This window comes from Zalophus californianus, chromosome 1 (genome assembly GCF_009762305.2).
Source record: "Zalophus californianus isolate mZalCal1 chromosome 1, mZalCal1.pri.v2, whole genome shotgun sequence".
Lineage (NCBI taxonomy): Eukaryota > Metazoa > Chordata > Mammalia > Carnivora > Otariidae > Zalophus > Zalophus californianus.
In genome coordinates, this window is record NC_045595.1 from 134,806,934 (window position 1) to 134,825,203 (window position 18,270).

At 41.6% G+C, this 18,270-nt stretch overlaps 2 protein-coding genes and 1 pseudogene across 6 annotated transcripts in view; all 3 read right to left on the reverse strand.

The window, feature by feature from the left end:
- Positions 1-18,270, reverse strand: part of ABCC5 (ATP binding cassette subfamily C member 5) — a 174,009-nt gene that overhangs the window by 131,834 nt on the left and 23,905 nt on the right. For all 4 annotated transcript variants that reach the window (XM_027587198.2, XM_027587196.2, XM_027587200.2 and 1 more), the window contains exon 2: positions 11,820-11,868. In XM_027587198.2, the coding sequence (XP_027442999.1) occupies positions 11,820-11,842 (23 nt within the window). In that variant the 5' untranslated portion in view covers positions 11,843-11,868. The remainder of the gene's footprint in view (positions 1-11,819; positions 11,869-18,270) is intronic.
- Positions 1,123-2,898, reverse strand: LOC113918610 (annotated as a pseudogene). Its single transcript, XR_003518623.2, has one exon. The product of XR_003518623.2 is annotated as an actin-related protein 2/3 complex subunit 1A-like (transcript).
- LOC113917347 (tetraspanin-17-like) lies at positions 9,011-10,154 on the reverse strand. The gene is made up of 2 exons (XM_035728936.1): positions 10,109-10,154; positions 9,011-9,810 (listed from the first exon to the last, which is right to left on the reverse strand). Exons 1-2 carry the CDS (start codon positions 10,152-10,154, stop codon positions 9,044-9,046), a joined length of 813 nt encoding a protein of 270 aa, XP_035584829.1. The 3' UTR covers positions 9,011-9,043.

Genomic DNA, 18,270 nt, shown 5'->3' on the forward strand with positions numbered 1-18,270 from the left:
AATGAACGCATGTTTAACTGGTGGAATCTGAATAAGCTATATGGATCATACTGTTTATTTTTTTTTAAGATTTTATTTGACAGAGAGAGAGACAGCTAGAGAGAGAGACAGCTAGAGAGGGAACCCAAGCAGGGGAAGTGGGAGAGGGAGAAGCAGGCTTCCCTCGGAGCAGGGAGCCCGATGTGGGGCTCAATCCCAGGACTCTGGGATCATGACCTGAGCTGAAGGCAGACGCTTAACGACTGAGCCACCCAGGCACCCCTGGATCGTACTGTTTAAAGACAGTTTTTAGAAAGAGGCAAAATCATGACTCTCATACAAATATAAAAAGAAATACATATTGGGGCACCTGGGTGGCTCAGTCGTTAAGCATCTGGCTTCGGCTCAGGTCATGATCCCAGTGCCCTGGGATCAAGCCCCACATTGGGCTCCCTGCTCAGCGGGAAGCCTGCTTCTCCCTCTCCCACTCCCCCTGCTTATGTTCCCTCTCTCACTATCGCTCTCTCTGTCAAATAAATAAATAAAATCTTAAAAAAAAAAAGGAATACATATTGAAGAATTGATTGAACTCATACATTATGAGAGAACCAGACAAATGTTATAACTGGTTCAAAGGAAAAGTCAAGAAGCACAGATTTATATAGAGTGAAGATACTGAATTGCAAATGGAGGTTATAAGTCCACTGGAACTCTACAGGACATGGCAGAGTTTGCACATTGACAATGTTGAATTTTACCTGAGCCCTGTGTTCCCAGAAAACACCAACAGTTAAGAAATCTCCCCAATACTTTGCTTTCTGAGATCCCACCACCCTTTTGTGTTCCGGAAATGGCTGATAGAAAAGAACCACCTTTCCCTGAATGACTTAGATAAGACTCACTCACTGTCCATTCTTTCTCATGACTCCTGTAGGCCTTACAGGTGCCTCCCTTGTTTACTTGTGACAAGACCAAACAAACATTTCCCCTTTTGCCTGAACCCACCAGCAAGGCAAGACACAGATCCTCCAAATTCCAGTTTTTTGTCACATGAATGATTAACCGAAATTAGAGCTGTTTATCCCCTAAAACAAACCAGAGACAGAGCTAAACATTTCCTATTTAACTGACTGAGACTTCTTCTTTTTTTTTTTTTTTACACATTCAGTATTTTTATTTGTTTAGCAGACAATGGACATGTCTCCCACCCTTTCCTTTAAGTTAGTGTGACAATTTTCCATAATATACTACTTAAAGAGAAGCTTTGGTCAAGAATGGAATGAAATAGCAAAAACAAAAAACAGAAAAACCCAAATCACGGCTGCTTTTAAAAAACCAACACTGTCACCAGTTATATTCAAACAAAAACACACAAACGATATTTGTGCAAAACCTGTCTTCAGTGTCTCCTGGCGGTTGGCTCTCCTCACCACCATGCACACGGCGGGGCTGCGTCAGTGCATTTGTCAGTCTGTCAGTCTGTCCATTTGTCATGCTGGATCTGGGAGGCTCACTCAGCTTCACATTATCCGGAGGCCCTGGATGGAAGACTCTAAGGTCTTGAAATCCCAAACTGTCATGGCTCCATCGATGCCAGTAGTGCAAAATTTGCGACAATCTTGCTTGTCCACCTCATAAATAGACACCTGAGTGATGCTATTCTGGCGCAGCGTCTCCAAGGCTGTGTTGCGGTCCTCAGTCGTGGCCCTCTTGTCCATGTTGCGGAAGCGCTCCATGGCAGACATGTTGCGCTGGATGCTCTGTTTGGGAATGTCTAGTTTGGAGACGAAGGTCAAGCAGCCACGGTCATTGTAGTTGAAGAGCATTGGGCAGCAGTCATGGCCCGCAGCTACAACACTAGTCTCTGAGACAAACGACACACTCAGAAGGGGCAGGAACTCTGTTTTCAGAGTTGAGACCTGCACACTTTTTGAGGCATCAGCAACGGATACGGTGCTGTCGTGGCTGACCCAGGCCAGGCGGCTCCCACTGGCAGAGAAGCTGACCCCATGTACCCAGCCACCAGTGCCGCTGCCACCAAACTCTGACATCAGCTGACCAAAAGGCATCTTGCTGCCCCAGGGCGCACTGGCTGGCTTTTCATCCACTTCTTTAATGTAGGCAGAAACACTCTGCATTTGAAATCACATGATCCTGCTGCCAGCAAAACATTGTTGGGATGCCAATCCAAGCTGAGGACCGTGGATCGAATTGGCTTTTTAATGTGCTTGCTTACCCACCAGTCATTTTCAGACTCAAAGTAACAAACAGAAATGAGTCGCGCTCCACTTCCCACAGCAAATTTGTTCTCTAGCAAGGACCACTTGACAAAAGTCGCTGCACGATTAATTCTCAGGATCACCAGGGTTGGCTTCCAGACACCATCTTTCTGACTCCAGACATAGGCATTGCGGTCTGCCCCACAAGTGACGATGTGGTCACTCTTGGGAGCCAGTCGATACCTGTAATGTGTCCGTTGTGCTCCTTGAGTTCATGAGCTTTCCCCCACTGGCTCCCGTTCTTCTTATAGATGTGGACTTCATGATTATTGGGGCTAAGAGCAATCTGGGTACAATCCCTGTTCCAGGCATGACAGGTGATTGGCTCTAGTAAAAACTGATGCAGGGACATTATTCTTAGTGTTTTCAAAGGATAGAAAGCTGGGATCGGGACAGTGCGGACCGGCTCGGAGCGGAGAATTCGCGGACTCTGGTCAGTCGACGCGAACAGGCTCTGGCGGACACGGGTGGAGGACCGAGGCCCAGAGGGAGCGGCTGACCTGACTGAGACTTCTGATTGTGAAATACTCCCAACTGTAAATCATTCCACCTATAACTTGTCCACTTCACCCTATTAAAAGTCTAAGGCAATACTACCCTGCCGAGATACTGATCTATAGATCTGGGTGATCTCCTTACTGTAGCAGCCTAAATAAAATCAATCTTTCTTCTTTTTTAAGATTTTATTTATTTATTTGACAGAGAGAGAGAGACAGCAAGAGCAAGAACACAAGCAGGGGGAGTGGGAGAGGGAGAAGCAGGCTTCCTGCTGAGCAGGGAACCTGATGCGGGGCTCAATCCCAGGACCCTGGGATCATGACCTGAGCTGAAGGCAGATGCGTAACGACTGAGCCACCCAGGTGCCCCCTAAATAAAATCAATCTTCTTAATTGTTTGGTTTTTGTCATTGGCAATATTCATCAGTTACCTGCAATTTTAAAAAGTTGATAAATAGCCCAGAGACAATGAACAGGGCTCTTATCAGAGAGCTGGGAACTGTTATCCTAGACAATGCATAATTTCTCATTGAAGTACACATTTTTTTCTATAATATCTCTTTTGATCAAAAATAATCTCAAAGGAAGATTATTATTTTTTTATTTTTTTATTTTTTATTTTTTAAATTAACATATAATGTATTATTTGTTTCAGGGGACAAAGGAAGATTATTCTTGATTGCAGATAAGGCTGGTCTCTAACTTCACTATTTACACTCGTGCAACAAGAGTGATAATTTGCCACTTAGGCCTCCTTAAACTTGCTTTGTTGAAAGGCTTCCCCCAAAAATCTCAAATTTGACTTTTAAAAGCCTCTGAGGTTAGATAGTCACACCAAGAACTCAACACCTGAATTAAGCTGTGGTAGCCATTCGGTGAATTTGTCTCTTCTTGAAGTTCTCCAAATACCCTAAGATTCCCGGGTCTGACAAGAAAGTGACCTTACCCACCAGAAGCTGAGAACTTTGTAAGCCAGATACCAACCAATTTTCCTGGAAGGGTTTGTAAGCATTGGCTCCATAAAGTCAACCTAGGTCCTTAGATGTGTCTGGCCATATCTGATTAAAGGAGTATCATTCCCAAATATAACACTCCAGGCAAGGCCTTGGTTGCACACCCAGTGTTTCCAATTATGTCCTGGTAAAAAGGAGGACAGATTCTTACTGAATCTATGCCAATAATTATATTGTCATGAAAATATGATAATTATATTGTCATGAAATTAAGAATATTTGATAAAAGTTTCCAAATTTTAGAGGGCTCCAGGCAAAGAGAATGAGCTATCATTCACAAATGTTTCATTTTGGTGTACAAAAGCAGAGTCTGAAAAAAAGCAGAGTTATAATTGTTAAATTGTTATGAGTTATAGCTAGCTTAAGAGGAAAGAAAAAGGGCTTCCTTAAATATCCAGAAAATAGAACATTATGAAAATATCAATAATAGTTTAAGCAAAAACAGTAATCATCCCTCATCAATTCATCAGTCCTATGTAATTAATTCTTGTTTCAGTGGATCTTGGGCTAGCAGTCTTATGAACCTATTGTCTTCTCTAGAGTTCCAGAAATCCTGGCTCAGTCCACTAGTATGGTCTCAAATTAAGTGATGCCATAAGAAACCTGTACCCCAAAGTATCTGGCATAGTCCTTTCCCACAGAATTCTGAAACATTCCTTGGTTGAAGATGAAGTACTCTGGCTTATAGTTGATTGAAAATCTTTCAGGGAAGCATCAAATAAAAAACTATCTGTATATGACAAAAAAAATTTTTTTAGAGTGGGAGAGAGAGAGAGAGAATCTTAAGCAGGCTTCATGCCCAGAACAGGGCCTGCCTCAGGGCTTGATCTCACAACCTTGAGATCATGACCCAAGCTGAAATCAAGAGTCAGACGCTAACCAACTGAACCACCCAGGTGCCCCAAATCTACCATCTTAGCCATTTTTTTTAACAACAATGGGCTCAAACTCTTGACCATGAGATCAAGAGTTGGACACTTACCTGACTTAGCCAGGCAGGCGCCCCTGTATATGACAAAAAATTTTAAATGGTTGTAGTTAGCCTACTAGCTTATTACTGACAATTTTAAAAAATGGAAGAGCAGATAAGAAATCATTACAAGAAATATGCAAAATGATAAGGAAATTTGGTTTTTTCTATGGCATGCAAACCAAGATAATAAAGTCAATCTAAGGGCACCTGGGTGACTCAGTTGGTTAAGTGTCTGTCTTTGGCTCAGGTCATGATCCCAGGGTCCTGGGATCGAGCCTTGCATTGGGCTCCCTGCTCAGCAGGATGTCTGCTTCTCCCTCTCCCTCTGCTGTTCCCTACTCCACCCCACCCCACCCCACTTGTGTGATCTCTCTAAAAATAAATAAATAAAATCTTTTTTAAAAAAATAAAATAAAGTCAATCTAAGAAAAGCTTTAGACAAAGTAATTATAAATACGATTAACTCTATTTTCAAAGAAGACAGTGAACATTACATCTAATTTATAAAAATGGCTGAACACCCTTTTTACAAAGAAAAAATATTGAAGGGAATCTGTGTGGCTCAGTCAGTTAAGTGTCTTCCTTCAGCCCGGGTCATGATCTTGGAGTCCTGGGATCGAGCCCTAAGTCAGGCTCCCTGCTCAGCCGGCAGCCTGTTTCTCCCTCTACCTGCCACTCCCACTGCTTGTGCTCTCACTCTCTCTGTGTCAAACAAATAGAATCTTGAAAGAAAAAGGAAAAAATATTGAGACATAACATATAATAATCCTGACTTTATATATCATGAATATACCAAGATTTTTGTAAGAATACACCAAGAACATATCAAGAATGCCAAGTAAAGAGATTCAATAAATCTTGAGTAAGTCCTAAACATCTGTATATTAATTAAACTACATAGATCAGTGATATGGATCCCCAGTTGGAGCCCAGAAGATGCTAGATTCAAATTTAACAAGTAAAAATGTGACCATGCTAATATTAAAAAGAAATAATAACTGATTATGACCAAAGGCTCCAACCACATAACCAAGAGATCTGCCGCCCTCTCCTGGAGGTCAATACCCCATGATTCAGTTCTGGCTTAAAGGAAAGAGGACACATGCAGAACGTCTAGACTTACTTTTGCTTTTTCTTCCTTTCTTCCTCTTAAAAAAAAAATGAGGTAAGTTCACATAAAAATTACAAAAATTGTACAAAGACCTCCTGTGTACATGTCACTGGGATTCCTCAATTGTGGATATTTCTAAATCATTGAGAAACAGTTGCAGAATTCATGACCCATTAACCCTGAATATTTCAGTACATATTTCCTAAAAATGAGGACGCTCTCCTATACAATCACAGTACAACCATCAACATCAGAAAATTAACATCAATCCAAGATTCCCATCTAATTTACAAGCCCTATTCAAATTTTTCCTTTGGTCCCAATAATGTCTTTTATAGATGCAGGATTAAGCCCAGAAATACACTGCATTTAGCTTCAGTCTCCTTCAATCTGGAACAGTTTCTCAATCTCCTTGTCTTTCATGATCTTGACATTTGTGAAGAGTACTGCCAGTTATTTTTTGAGGATTGTCCCTCAATTTGTATTTGTCTAATATTTACTTATAATTTATGCATTTTTTGCAGGAATACCCCAGAAGCGATACTGGGTTCTTCTCAGCACATCAAGGAAGGGCACAACGTCAATTTGTCCCTTTACTGATGATACAACTATTAACGAGTAGTTAAATGAATTTGTTGATTAGTAGTTAATTAAATTAGTAGTTAATCAGAGGTTATAATTAGCAGGTATGTCATGCTTATTAATTAATAATTAATAAGAGTTTTGCAGAAAGATGCTTTGAGACCATGTAATTATCCCGTTCCTAAACATAATGATTCTTGTATGAATTACATATTCAGGGATCTTTACAAAATCATCCTTTTCTAATTCCATCAATTCTTCTACACTTATTCATTGGCACTCTAATGTAAAGTAGAGCTTTCCCTTTTATTTTATTCATTTATATCAGAACATATTCATGGGTCATTATGTTTTTCAAAGAGTTAAATCCACTATTATCAATATTTATTTTGATGCTCAATTGTTTGGACTTACCTTAGACCAACAAAGAAGAAAGCAGTAGTTGATGATATGGCAGTGCCAGGAATGTGGGGAAAATGACCATTTCATTTGTCAAGGCCCTTCTGCCAAAGACCACCAGAAACATACATGTAGTTAGACAAGTCAGCTTTACTACTCATTGCAACAAGGCAGAACAAAAATCACAGGTAACCATGGAATATCTCAGTGAGAGATAATTACAAAGAACCTGTTATAGGATTTGGTCTTCCCTTGGGTGGTTTGGAGAGAGTATAAAGAAGCAAGGCTCTGTCCAAAATTGAATACTGTCAGAAATCAAGGGAATGACTGCATAAGGAGTAATAGTCATTCATTTAGCAAGAGAGGGGATATTTGGTATTTTGTGGTTTTATATAGTTATCTTATATGTGAGTAAACAAAATTATGAAGCAGCCTTGTTTTATCCATTCTATCATGGTCTCAGGGTAATCATGTCTGAGGCTGGTATTCTGTAAGATTGTTTAAAATGAACAAATGGCCTGTGAGTGTTAGATCAGTTTGGACATCAGAGGCTGCTTCTTTTTTTTTTTTTTTTTTTGCACAATATTGTGAGCTGCATTTATTGTAGCATTTGTAGCATGTAGAGACCACCCACAGCCTGTGTCTTTCAGAGACCAGAGGACACCGCCCAGCCTGCACCTGGGAGCCACGATGCTAGGCGCCTGCCCCACACCCTGCCCACCTGCAGCAGCTCCCAGCATTCCTGAACGGTGGAGTGCCCCGGGCCCCCATGGGGGACTGTCCCAGAGGGATCTACCGTGGCAGGGGGGCCACAGCTGGCCCCCACACCTTTTGTTCGACTAGCAGGGTTTAAGATGTTTTTTCATTAGTTGCCAACAACTTAAAAATCAGAATACTTCACATAAAAATCTAGCTTTTTGGCTTCTCCAGATTTCTTGCATTAGACCTACCTGCATTCCCGCTTTACAGCAATTAGCTACAACTGAAGGACAGCCACCAATTTCAGGTGGGAATCTGTGCTTTGCCACAATCCCCACCACATCTTATTGCCACTCAAGGCCAGTTGCAATTAGCAACTCAGACTCAATCATGCAAAATGTCACAAAGAAATGTCTCTATCCCATCTCCAGGACTAGCGGGAAAAATTAGAGTCTCACTGCAAAGGCCTCACAACTCAAAGGCCTACTTTATTTTTATAACCCACCTGGCCCTGAGGGCATCTAAGTTAGCGATCTGTGCACTAGCCCAAACCTCTCCTTTCATCCACAAATGCTCACTCCACACATACCCCTTTGTGCAGATCTGAGAACAGTAGCCAGACTTCCCGAATCTGAGCCAGTTTGCTCCTTTAGAAGTTTGTAAATTCCCTGAAACCCAAAGAACCAGTAAGCAGGGTGGACACACCAGGCACAGGGGCTGTACCTGGGTGGGGTTGCCCTAGGAAAGCCAGATCCAGGTAAAGCTGTGCTGGCGCGCCCTCTAGTGGCCAGGAAGCAACTCTCCAGGCCACCGGGAAGCCACCGGGAAGCCACCGGGAAGCCACCGGGAAGCCACCGGGAAGACTGAACTAGATTCCAAGTGAGCCTAGGAGCCAACCATCAGTGGCCCCCAAACCTGGTTCCCCCTATCCCCACCGGTGCCAAGCTCAGGCTTCCAGCTTCCTCCTGCCCAAAACCTTCCTGATCTCCATCCCACGCACGGTGGCACCCATCTTAGCCCCCAGGAGGACCAGACCCTTCCCAGGCTGTGGCCTCTTCCGGGCAGGCTCCAGCCTCCCCATTCTTCACTCTCCCAGGCTTCGATCCAGGTTAGGCCCATAGCAGCCTGGCAGCATTTGCAGGGGAAAACCTTGCAGAGTTGGAGGAGGCCAATTCCCAGCCTACAGGGTCAGGCAGGCAAGGCACTTAAGTGAGCAGAACAGGCCAGGCAGGTCCCTCAGAGAACGGGAAGCGCACATTCCAGGAGCGAATGCCACCGAAGAGCCGCTGTGGCCAGACAGCCATTCTTCACAAGATGCTGGGGATCTGGACTTTTATGGGAAATATACCAAGTTTTAAAGGTTGGCTCAATGTATACACAATCCAGGCCAAGAAAACAAGTTGGCAGGGTGGGTCCAGGCCGAGGCCCCAGGCAGACAGCACAGCTGAGGCCCTGCAGCCGACAGAACCTCTGAGATGGTGGGCATAAGCCAGTGGTTTTCAAGGTTTTGTTTATTTGAGTAGTTTGTAGCCATCTTCATGTTTGATCCAGTTGGCCTTCACTGCCTTGATGTCACTCACAAGGTTCTGGGCCAGGCAGACACCAAAGATCTGGAGGAGAGTGATGCCCACAAAGACCCCAGCCACAACGATCAGGTTGTCCTGCAACCACTTCTCAGACTGGCCCACACAGCCTTTGGTGTGGATGGAGCCCTGCTGCTTCAGCTCCAGTTTGAGCAGGACATCATAGCCACACTGGGTGTTGAGGACATCTTCCGCAGGGTCACTGACGCAGCAGGAGAAGGGTACCCTGCAGCGCTCCTGGCTCAGGTTCAAGTCAGTGCAGTTGAAATAGATATTGAGGTTCCAGTCATTAGGCCCTCGGGCTCCGCAGCAAGACCAATATTCCTGAGCAAAGTCAATGAGGTTCTGGAGGTCAACGTCGTCCCGATAGGCCTTGACATTGTTGTTGATGAAGAAATTGAGCTGGTCTCGAATCCAGTCCTTGAATACGAAGGCCAGGATCCCTGTTGCTAGCTCCAGGAAGAAGATGAAGCCGAGGAACACTGAGAAAAACTTGAGCAGGAAGGTGTTCTCCCGGAGGGCCCCAATGCAGCTGGCAAAGCCCAGCACCGACATGACGCCTCCAACCACTACAAACAGCCACACTAGGTCGAGGCCTCCCAGATCTGTCAGCGCCGAGATATTGGAGAGAATGCCCTTCTCACCCCAGGCCCAGAGGCCAATGGCTAGGAACAGGGCTCCCAGCACCCCAGAGGCTGCTTCTTATTTCTTTCTCACAAAGTGAAAGCGGAAGTGTGTGAGTGTGCAATGACACACCTCAGCATTTTAGCAGATTAGCTCAGCTTTCTATGGCCATATGCATCACTGACTTTATAATTTCTCAAAGTGGCAAAAATGAACATGCCTATACTGCCTTTTCATAGCATATAAAGTAAGAAGCAAGGGAGCGTGAAATGGGTGAAGGGGGTCAAAAGGCAAAAACTTCCGGTTATAAAATAAATATGTCATGGGATGTAACGTACAGCACGGTCACTATAGTTAGTAATGCCATACTGCGAATGTGACAGTTGCTCAGAGAATAGATCTTAAAAATTCTCATCACAAGAAAAAAATTTTATAACTATGTATGTTAACATGTTAACTAGACTTATGGTGGTAATCATTTTGCAATATATCAAATATCAAATCATTATTTTGTACACCTGAAACTAATACAATGTCATATGTCAATTACACCTCAATAAAAACAAAGAAAACCAAACATATGGCCTACCCTAACAAACCAGGGGAGGAACTTACAAAGGGGTTTCAAGAGCCTACTTAGTGGTAGTACTGCCCAAACGAAGAAAATACAGCTTTATGGTTAAGATCACATTCTCCAGGGTCAGACTACCAGGGTTCACCTTCCAACTCTGCTTCTTACTGACTATGTGACCTTGGGTAAGTTAAAAAGTAGAAGACTAATAGTTCCAGTTTCATAAGGTTGTTTTGAGGATTGAATGAAGTAATTCTCATAAATGTTACAGAACTATGCACTCAATAAATGTTAGCTCTTATTACAAAACAAAAATGAAGAAGCAAAACTATATACACTTAAAATTATGTTTAGTAATCGGTGTTTCAGTTTAGAAATGACCTAAACATCCAATAAATATCCATTAACTTGATTTAGTGTCAGTCCAAAGCTTTAGGTTACCTAACCCCCTCACAAATCCTCTTCAAGTTGACATACTACAGAACACAGTTACTGTTGAAATACAATTTTCAATAAATATAATAAAATAATTACTGTCAGAATGATGAATCAATTTGACTAAACACAAATCTATATTTTTCATAACCTTAAAAATTAAGTAGAAGTAATGTTAGCTTATTTGGGGAGTATATCTGTATACATTTAGGAAGAACTTATCTAAGTAGAATAAAAACATAAGTTTGTATTACACTTACATTGATAAATCAAAAAAACTATTCTTTTTATTAAGTCAAAAATACTAAACTGGACTAATTTGCCAAAAAAATTGCCTAAATCATGTGAACTTGAATTCTTAACAATTCTGTATCTGTTTCTGTAAGAATACTTTTTAAATCTAGCACATTGAAAGTATTAGAAGTTCAACCTCCTTATTTTCTGAAATGAGGAATATTCAGTTTATATATGTGCTTATTTCTACAAACCAATCAGAACAGAGATCCTTAAAGAGACCTTATAATCAAATTTAGTAATGCCATCTGGAGGTAGAAAATATTTCACTTTCACACAATGAGAGGTAAAAACCTTTCTGAACTATAGATACAATGACAGACAAATAAGTGCAAATAGAACTTTGAGCTTAAATTTTAAAATTTCAGCCATAGGTTAAGAGTAGACACAAAATTATAAAACTCCATGGTCCATATAAAGGACTTGTTCTGTCCACAGTGGATATAAATTCTTCATTGATTTGAACTCAAAATAAACAAACACACAAACAGAAAAGATAAATAAATCAGTCTCTGACATTTTTCATCCAACAGGGACAAGCTATCTATTGACCATTAACCCATCTACAGAATCATCAAATTGTCAGACCATTAAACCAAATTTCTAATAAGGAATAATTTATCAGCTAAAACAAACTGAAAACAAAATGAGTAGAAAACAAAATTAAAATTTGGAAAAACGGAGAGTCACCAAAGTCCTATTGCCTCTTTGAATTCACCCCTGGAAGCCAAAAGAAGATGTGCCCAGGTTTACACCACCCATGAGATTGATGAATGTTACCTGGCTCTGTCAGGTGAATCCATTGGGCATCTTGGTGGAACTTCCAAAACTGTTAAAAGACAATTTCAGAAAAAAGCAAAATCATGAATCTCACACAGATATAAAAATGAACACGTGTTAAGATTTTTATTTTCCTTATATGATATAAGGGAACCAAATAGATGTAATAACTAGTTCAAAAGAACACACATTTATATGGAATAAAGGAATGTTGAAATGAATTGCAAATAGAGACAAAATTGATTTTTCCACAGGGAGGAAGTTCACTGCATCTCTACCAGACAGGACAAAGTTCACCTATCTATCAGCTACCTACAACTTTCAAGAGTCGCAAAATAGGGTGCCTGGGTGGCTCAGTTGGTTAAGCAACTGCCTTCGGCTCAGGTCAAGATCCTGGAGTCCCAGGATTGAGTCCCGCATCGAGTTCCGCATCGAGTCCCGCATCGAGTCCCTCATCGGACTTCCGGCTCAGCGGGGAGTCTCCCCTCCCTCATGCGCGCACACTCTCTCTCTCTCTCTCTCAAATAAATAAATAAAATCTTAAAAAAAAAATCGCAAAATAGCTGAAAGACAAGAAAAACGGCTAGAATCAGAGAGCCCTGAAGGGTATGCTATAGGTGATGTATAGTTTTCCATTGAAACACAAAACTTCTTTCTACAGCTAATCTTAATTTATTGCTTACCTTGTCCAGGAATTGTGCTAAATGCTTCATAAGCTTATCTTATTTAATCATCACGATAACCTAGAGAGGTAGGTACTATTATTAAGAATACTCTGGGGGCAGCTGGGTGGCTCAGTCGGTGAAGTGTCTCCCTTCAGCTCAGGTCATGATCCCAGGGGTTGGTTGGTTGGTTGGTTGGTTGGTTGGTTTGCAGGGAGCCTGTTTTTCCCTTTCCCTCTGCCCTTCCCCCCTGCTTGTGCTGGCTCTCTCGCTCTCTCTCTCTCAAATAAATAAATAAAATCTTTAAAAAAAAGAATATTCTGTATTGCAAACAATACAGAGAAGATTGGTGTGGCCCCTGCACAAGAATATTTTGCAGATTGGGAAACTGAGGTTAGAGGGTTTAAGGAAAAATATACCAGGAAAACCTTGTAGCTTGTAATTGCTTTTCTCTCTTAGACTAAGAGCCAGTTAAAAAACAAAAAAACCAAAAAAAACCCACTTTTTTTAAGACTTTTTATGTATTTATTGGTCAGAGAGAGAGAGAGCACAAGCAGGGGGAGTGGCAGGCAGAGGGAGAAGCAGGCTCCCCACTGAACAAGGAGCCCAAGGACCTTGGGATCACAACCTGAACTGAAGGCAGACGCTTAACCAACTGAGCCACCCAGGCATTCCAAAAACAACTTTTTGAGGTATTTTTTTATACCATAAAATTCACCTATTTCAAGTGTACAATTCAGTGATTGTTGGTAACTTTACTGTGGTATAACCAATACCACAAATCAGTCTTAGAACATTTTCATCTCCCCAATAAAATCCTTCACACCCATTTACAGCTAATCCACTTTCCACATCCAGTCTCAGAAAACCACTTAATCTACTTTCTGTATTTATGGACTTGCCTTTCTTGAACATTTCATATAAATGGAATGATACAATATATGGTCTGTTGTGTTTGGCTTCTTGCACTTAGCACAGTGTTTGTGAGTTTCATTCATGATATAGCATGTGTCTGTAGTTGATTTCCTTTGACTGTGAATAGTATTTCATCATATGGATATAGCACATTTACCTATCCTTTCACTGGTTGATGGACATTTAGGTTGTTTCCAAATTTTGACTATGAACATCCATGTGCAAGTCTTTCTGTGGATATATTGTAATCTCTCCTGGGCAGTCCATAGGAGTAGAATTGTGAGGTAGTATAATAGTTTTATCTTTTGGGTGCCTGGGTGGCTCAGTCGGTTAAGCGACTGCCTTCGGCTCAGGTCATGATCCTGGAGTCCCAGGATCGAGTCCCACATCGGGCTCCCTGCTCAGCAGGGAGTCTGCTTCTCCCTCTGACCCTTCCCCCTCTCATGTGCTCTCTCTCTCTCTCTCTCTCTCTCATTCTCGCTCTCTCAAATAAATAAATAAAATCTTTAAAAAAAATAGTTTTATCTTTTACTTTTTGAGGAACTTAAATTGTTTTTCAAAGTGGTTTCATCATTTTACATTCTCACCAGCAATGTATAAAGTTCTCAGCTTCTCCATGTCCCCCACACATTGGTTATTGTATGTCTTCTTTATTTTAACCATTCTAGAGGGTATAAAATGGTATCTTATTGTGGTCTTTTTTTTTAAGATTTTATTTATTTATTTGACAGAGAGAGACACAGTGAGAGAAGGAACACAAGCAAGGGGAGTGGAAGAGGGAGAAGAAGGCTTCCCGCGGAGCAGGGAGCCCAATGCAGGGCTCAATCCCAGGACCCTGGGATCATGACCTGAGCAGAAGGCAGACACTTAACGACTGAGCCACCCAGGCGCCCCTCTCATTGTGGTCTTAATTTGCATTTCTCTGATGACTAAGGATATTGGGCCAATTTTTACGCACTTATTAGAAGTCCTTTTAAAAGAATGAAATTTTCAGGGCCCCTGGGTGACTCAGTTAGTTAAGCGGCTGCCTTCAGCTCAGGTCATGATCCCGCAGGGTCCTGGGGTCCTGGGGTCCTGGGATCCAGGCCCGCATATGGCTCCCTGCTCAGCAGGAGCCTGATTCTCCCTCTCCCCACAACCCCACCTCCACCCTCATCACCACCCCTGCTCATGCTCTCTCTCGGTCTCTCTCTCAAATAAATAAATAAAATCTTAAAAAAAAAAAAAGAATGTGCTATTCTTATGGAAAATCACATGGCCATGCTTGCACATGCTCCTGCTCTCTCTCTTGCTCTCTCTCCCACCCACTGAGAGAGACTTTACAGCATCTCACTTAATGTTGGAATCACACACACACACACATTATAGTAAACATATGAAAACTTAACTCCTCTCTCACATATTATTTACACAAGAATGAAATCCTTGATCTAATTCCCTTGAGTAGATATACTGTTAGAATTCAGAACTTTTCAGGTTTTAGAATGATAATAGATTGCATATACCATATATTACATAATGCTTCCATAGGGGCTTGGGACAGTATTCATAATCAAACACATTTCTATTTCTGCAGAAAAAAAATGTATGAATATTTACACTAAGAGGCATAAATACAGATAATAAACAGCTTTCAAGTTAGTTCAGTTTAGGTTGTGCTGTCAAATCAGTTCACCCCAAACTAACCAAAAAAAAAAAATTTATTTTCAGAACTTTCTGGATTCCAGAATTGTGAATAAAGACCTGTGGGGCTATTTATAATAATGTAAGAGTTGGGGGCACCTGGGTGGCTCAGTTTTTGGGCATCTGCCTTTGGCTCAGGTCATGGTTCTAAGGTCCTGGGATTGAGGCCCCATCATCAGGCTCCCTGCTCAGCGGGAAGCCTGCTTCTCCCTCTCCCATTCCCCCTGCTTGTGTTCCCTCTCTCACTGTGTCTCTCTCTGTCAAATAAATTAAAAAATCTTAAAAAATAATAATAATGTAAGAGTTGAATAGGCTACCTGACAATGTTCAGGTTATTTAACATTTAATTAAATATTTATTAATTTTGATTTTTCAATTTTCTTTTTATATTTTGGAGCCAATAACTTTTTCCCAAATCTCAACCACTTATTTAATTAATTAATTTAGTTTTTATTTTTTAAAGATTTTATTTATTTATGTGAGAGAGTGAGTGAGATAGAAAGCACAATTGGGGGATGGGGAGAGGCATAGGGAGAAGCAGACTCCCTACTGAGCAGGGAGCCTGACCTGGGGCTGGATCCCAGGACCCAGGGATCATGACCTAGGCTGAAGGCAGATGCTTAACCCACTGAGCCACCCAGGCGCCCCCCAAATCTCAACCATTTAATAGACTACTAGGAATCTCTTGGACTCTGTGCACTGTGTCCCCAGTACAGATAAAATATTCCTGTGGATTTATGCAAACAAGAGAAGAAGGGACTCAGAAACAAGAACAAAAACAAAAGAGTAGCATGAGCTTGTAAGAACAGTAAAGGAAGGTTAATGGCCAGAATAAGTGAGTGCTTGAGAATAACGCTGAAATGAGGAAGGAGAACATTTACTCAGTACCTGTGAAATGCCCAGCACTGAACTAATTTTTTTCAAATGCCATCTCTTTCATCACCATCCAAAAACCTACAAAGGGGGTATTATTATCCCCATTTTGGAGATGAGATCAAATACTCAGAATTTAAGAGGTTTCCTCAGAATTAAACAGTCAGTATGTGATGGAGCCAGGATTTGAATCTATGTCTTCCAATTCCAAGGTCGATACTCTTCCCACCATAATGTCTTGATATATTCAGAATAGAATACATACAAAGAGAAAGAGTCATCCTTGGGGAAGAGATTTTTGTCTTTTCCATTAGGTAAGATAATCAAGCTGATTGGAGATAAGCAAAAATGACCAAGAGAATTGAATACCAACAAATATTAAGGAAAGAGAAAAAACACCCAACTAACTTAAGAGATTTTACATCTCTAAGCCTGATTTTCATCAAAGGTTAACATAAGACTCTGCAGATGTATTTCCGAACCAGAGTTAGTAATAGCCATGAATCATGGAGAAAAGAAGGAGTATTTGGCAAATGCACAAACATTTTCCTTATTTCTAAAATTTGGTGGGGGGAAAGGTAAATTCCAAAAACATTAGGTCAGTAAAGTTTGACCTCAACCTTGAGCAAAACTTTTAACTGGAATCCTAAACAGATGACTACTAGAGCAGAATATAGTGATCACTATTTCACTAAAACCAGTGAGTATCCCAAAACAAGCCACTCTTCTTTTATATGGTTCTTTAACTTAGTCTGAGAAGAGGGTCTTAAGCTAAAGTCCATGGCTTGTGAACCTTGAAATTATATGTAAAATTTAGTGCATGTGAACATTTTTCTGGCTGACAAAAAAAAAGGCTGACCCTTTTCTGACAAAGGGTCTTTTAGCTTTCATTAGATTCTCAAAGTTGTAGACTCGGGGGCTTTTGTGACCTCATGGCAGTGGAGAAAAATGGGGTCTCCGATCAGCCTGTGCAGGCCCTGTGAGTCCTCTCTTGTCTCCGTGGTGATGTCCTTTTTCTCTTGGTTGCTGGGTGCTCTAATGGCACCTACTGCTTAAAGTCTGTCACTGGTCAATTCTTGGCTAGAGTCTTGGCTCTGATAGAGTTTTCCTTCACTGGCTTGGTTCTACCTCTGCAACTGCTGTGGCTGTAGACCCCTCTGAGCTTCACGCAGGGCCTCCATCTGGCCTTGACCGTCTACCCCACCGCCTCTACTGCAGAGGTGCTTCATCCAGCTGAGGAATTTCTGGTTCCCTTCCATATCTCATGGGGGCCAAAGGAGATACAGGAGTGTTAACTCAGGCCCGCTCTCTGCCTAACAACTCTGTACTCTGCAGCTTCCACTTACCAGTCTGGGGCCACAGGGAATAGCAGTCTCTTTCCTGGATCCCAAATGAGTGATGGGGCATAAGCCTCCTCTGCTTTTTTGGCATTTTTTTTTTTTTGATATTTCTCTCAACCTACCTAGCCCCCTCCCAACTACACACATATGCATGCACACACACAGATTTCAGCAGAGAATCAATGTGTGTGTGTGATCATGTGTGAATGTTATCACTTACTCCCTTCCCTCTTCTCTCCTTTGTCCCATATTCTATCAGGCCAGAAAAAGAAGGATTTCGTCCCCTTCTACTGCAGCAGAGATTTTCCACAAGTCATATTCTTATAGGGGTAACATTTGCCCTCCCCCAGGTCTATAATAGCAGAAGGGTTACAGAGGAAACTGATTTCTGGGGCTGCAAGGAGGTAGATGTATGTGTGTTGGAAGGAACAGTGAGAACTGAAAATTTCATAGGCTTAGTAGTTTTAAACATTACCCCATTACACATGATAATTATCTTGAAATATTTGAAAGGTGTGATGCAGAAGATAGAATTAACTTATTCTTCATCTCTACTGGGCTGAAATTACACCAGTGGTGTAAGCTACAAGAATGCAAATTTGGATTTTTAAAAAAACTTTTCAGTAACCAGGTTTTGTTCAAACATAAAATAGGGTAACATAAGAAATAATGGGATGGTGTCCCTGGAAATGTTAATATATTATTTGCAACTAAAGAATCATTGAAGTGTACATCAAAAACTAATGATGTACTATATGTTGGCTAATTGAATTTAAATTTAAAAAAACCGTAAGTTTGGATGACCACTGATCAAAGATACATGGTGGGGTGGCGCCTGGGTGGCTCAGTCAAGTATCTGTCTTTGGCTCAGGTCATGATCCCGGGGTCCTGGAATCGAGCCCCACATCGGGCTCCCTGCTCCGAGGGAAGCCTGCTTCCTCTCCCACTCCCCCTGCTTGTGTTCCTGCTCTCGCTGTG

Bases quoted from the DNA above. Each gene is read 5' to 3' on its own strand.
- LOC113917347 (XM_035728936.1), bottom strand. From the start codon at position 10,154: ATGAGAATTTTTAAGATCTATTCTCTGAGCAACTGTCACATTCGCA. The intron at 9,811-10,108 runs GTATGGCATTAC...AATAAGAAGCAG, and splicing joins GAGCAACTGTCACATTCGCA to CCTCTGGGGTGCTGGGAGCC.